General features: G+C 41.2%; 1 protein-coding gene across 1 annotated transcript in view; it reads right to left on the bottom strand.

Annotated features, from left to right (window-relative positions):
• LOC101848910 overlaps positions 1–2,922 on the bottom strand; it is a 10,774-nt gene extending 7,852 nt beyond the window's left edge. Inside the window, exons 1-2 of the mRNA XM_013086752.2 lie at positions 2,264–2,922; positions 1,254–1,433 (exon numbers count right to left, since the gene is read on the bottom strand). Of these exons, the coding sequence (XP_012942206.2) occupies positions 1,254–1,397 (144 nt within the window). The 5' untranslated portion in view covers positions 1,398–1,433; positions 2,264–2,922. The remainder of the gene's footprint in view (positions 1–1,253; positions 1,434–2,263) is intronic.
• Positions 2,923–3,535: the final 613 nt, after the last annotated feature.

The following is a 3,535-nucleotide window of genomic DNA, read 5'->3' as shown; positions in this document are numbered from 1 at the left end:
GAAGAAGAAGAAGAAGAAGAAGAAGAAGAAGAAGAAGAAGAAGAAGAAGAAGACTGTAAATCTATAACGTGAATCCCTGCTGAAAACGTATGCGTTATGCGCGTTGCAGTTAATTTGGTAGCTAGAAGACCATGAATATCGTAGTCAAAGTTTCGTTCTAGTAAAAATCCACAAAAAATAAATGTGCCTTTTAATGGACATAGAATACGTTGAAACAACAAAAATCTATAAAAATTGCTCAACGGGCGAAAAAATGTATGTTTCTTCTGTTTCATTGTTTTGAGGAACGCCTGATTTTACCATTAATGTAGATAATATCGGAGGCGAGGTACTTCGACCCTGCATGCCAGAACATCTTCCGTTTCGAGGGAATCGCAAGCACTTAATCTGTGTGCTACGGAAATGAAGCTAGTCACTGCCACAGACGCCGTTACATTCCAGTGCTTGTCAGATTTGGTGATATCACCCACCAGTGGGCAATTTGATTATTTCCATGCACGGTGGAGATCACCTGGGAAGTGGCAGGTATTAAAATTCATTAATGCAGGTGTCAAAATACATGTAGGTGGGAGGTACAAAAATTTCAGCCTCTTAAACTTAAAGGTTGGGGGGTTGGGAGGTTGGGAGGTTGGGGGAGGGTAGTTTTACTATGGGGGAACAAAGAATACACTTGCCGTGATACTGCGTGTCGTTAGAGGCGACTCAAGGTGCTAAGGTCTAGTCACCCGAAAAGTGCCAGCTTGCTGAGGGCCAACTATCCAACCCAGTAAAAACAGTCAGTTATAGAAATACGGACAAACACAGCGTTCTATTTTTCGATCTTGGGAGACGGAGGAGCTTCTGCATTAGCAAGAACAATGAAGGACCGCGGACAAAGCCGAAATCACATAAATTGATGTACAGAAAAGTGGGAAGACATGGAATAACATCAAGAGGCTAGCCCAGGATAGAGAAAGGGGGAAAGTGTTTCCCGTGGCCTATGCCCTGGTGAAGGGGGAGAAAGGCAATGACAACGATGAAACTTAAAGGTGGCTATAAAAAAAGTTTGAGGAGCACTGATTTACATTGATTTCCGGCAGTGAGTTTCTGCATTCTAAAGTCAGGTTAATTTAGAGCGTTGGTCCAACCCTTTCAACATAGATCGGTCTCTTGGTCGGGTTTCATGACTCAGGCTATTAATCTCTTTAGAGTGAATCGCAGTCAGATTTATTTCCTGAAAAGCGTCTGCTAAATAAAAGGAGAAAAAAACGTACTTCTTGAAAATGCCGATACTCGTGATAGCAGCCAGTGATTTGCATCAGTTTGAAGAATGGGATTAGAGCTTTCCTTGCACAACCAAAATTGTTGGGTTCTGGAGGGTTGTTCCAAGTCTGTTCCAGGAGTCCGTTGATGTCCATGTCGTCAGAATGTCTTCTCACGTGCGAAACAGCTGGCTATTTGTCAAAATATAACATTTCATAGTTTTGTTAACTCAGTGACAGCAATGTCTCGCTTTTAAAATGTGTGTGTCTGCGTGTGTGTGTGTGTGTGTGTGTGTGTGTGTGTGTGTGTGTGTGTGTGTGTGCGATTGTGTGTTTGTGTGTATGTGTATATTTTGCCCGTGTGTATAAGAGAGAGATTATGTGTGTGTAAATGTGTGTGTGTGTGTGTGTGTGTGTGCGCGCGCGTGTGTGTGTGTGTGTGTGTGTGCGCGTGTGTGTGTGTTTGTGCGCGCATGTGTTCGTAAATTCGTACGAATGTCACAGACTCTGAATTAAGCCTATATGAGTTGTCGAATTTCCTTATTTCAGTATTTCAATTTTGGTCTTTTTCTTCGTTTTGTTCCCCCACCATCTTCATCGACGTCAGTACCACTATGGAGCTTGCCGTCTCATGCAGAAGACCAGGGTTTTATTCACGTATGGGGAGATCTTTATGAAGCATCTAGGTCTTTTCGTATGGACTTTGTGTCCCTCTCGGCTAAGGGTGGACATGATAGGTAGGGTCAAAGCCAGTCTCCTAAGTGATCTAAATTGTGTATGTGTGGGTGAAAAAACATCTACTTTTCAACAAGTTCTTCTTTTTATGGTCATTCCACTTCATTTAGAATACCAGAACACATGTTTAGTTTGTAAATCTATAGTCTGGCCGATTGTAGGTGATACTAAGGCCAGTCAGAGGGTGCAACATTTTAGTTGCCTTCGATATTTTCTCCTGATTGCAATACGCACAACCTTCGGAAGCACTGCTAGGCCAATGACTAAATTTCTAATTTCACACTTACGTTATCCTTTGGCAGCCACGAGTAGTCCGATACTTTAAGAATTCGGGAACAGCTGTCACTTCTATGCACAAGGTTCTACTTACAAAGATACAGAATAAACTAGCATGCATAGAGGTATTATCCCTATTTGGCTACAGTAATTTTATTAGTATTCTCACTCAAAGATAAACTCCAACAGAAACGAAACGCTTCCAGCATCATGAAAGAAACATTGTCTATTGCTTTGTCGTAGGAGACTGGATCTCAGAGCTTTCTAGCTATAGTGATTTCAGTGAATTTAAATGAAAGGTTTATGGAAAGACCATTCCCTCCCCCTTACACTGATTCATTTCAGCCTTTAGTTGTTAACCCTTATCTCGCCAATACAAAATATTGTTATTTTAGCAATAACTGTACCATTCGATTCCCCCCTCCCCGGTATCCAAGAATACAGTTCTGAATTACGTCAAACGCAAGTAATGCTTGGGGTTGATTTTGTAGCTTAAGAACAAAGGTTTGGTATTACTACAGTTCAATCTAAGAGAGTGTATTGCTTTTATTATTTTTTACTCCAATTGATAAACAAACACTCTTTGAACAAACAGAGCAAGTTTGCAGTGTCGAAACATAATCCTCCTGTGAGAGTATATCGGCTGCATGAGATGGCAGAACCAAACCAATAGGAACCCTGAACGCCCATTACAATTGGCAAAATCCATCTCTTTTAGATAGTGATAGGTTAGTGTTATGCGAAACTAGTTATTTTTGGATCGTCTTTTTTTTTAACGTGGGGGTCCTTGTGGAATACATGTGGGTAACCGATGTATTCTCTAACAGTAACCTAACCATTTATAGTACGCTTTTTTTTTTAAGTCTTCGCAACATGACAATGGAACCCATGCCATGTCCCTGTAAAGTGGGGAGCCTATCCCTTACCCTCTCCAGACACATTCACTGTTTTATTAGTTGCTTGGCCCTTTTACACTGTGTGATGTTTGTGTGGGATCAACAGTGTTTGTTCAACATGATGCCGCATTGTGAATTAATGATTTGGGAGTGTACTGTCACGGTCTCCCAGTTCCATTGCCCGTTAACTATTTTGTTTTGCACTTCCAGTTGAAAGCTATTTATTTAATCAGACGAATCGGTTAATGGGAGGGCAGCATTGCTTCATTATTCATGTGTGGGGTTGTTTGCGAATGAGTGCCAGAGTAGTAAGTGTGAGTGATTGTAATCTGTCAATGTGTATCTTTGAGTGTACGCCAGTGCGTGCATGTGTATGTTTGTGAATTT

Source organism: Aplysia californica, unplaced genomic scaffold (genome assembly GCF_000002075.1).
Source record: "Aplysia californica isolate F4 #8 unplaced genomic scaffold, AplCal3.0 scaffold00501, whole genome shotgun sequence".
NCBI lineage: Eukaryota > Metazoa > Mollusca > Gastropoda > Aplysiida > Aplysiidae > Aplysia > Aplysia californica.
The sequence above is the reverse complement of the archived record's forward strand: the minus strand, read 5'-3'. Positions and strand labels throughout refer to the sequence as shown.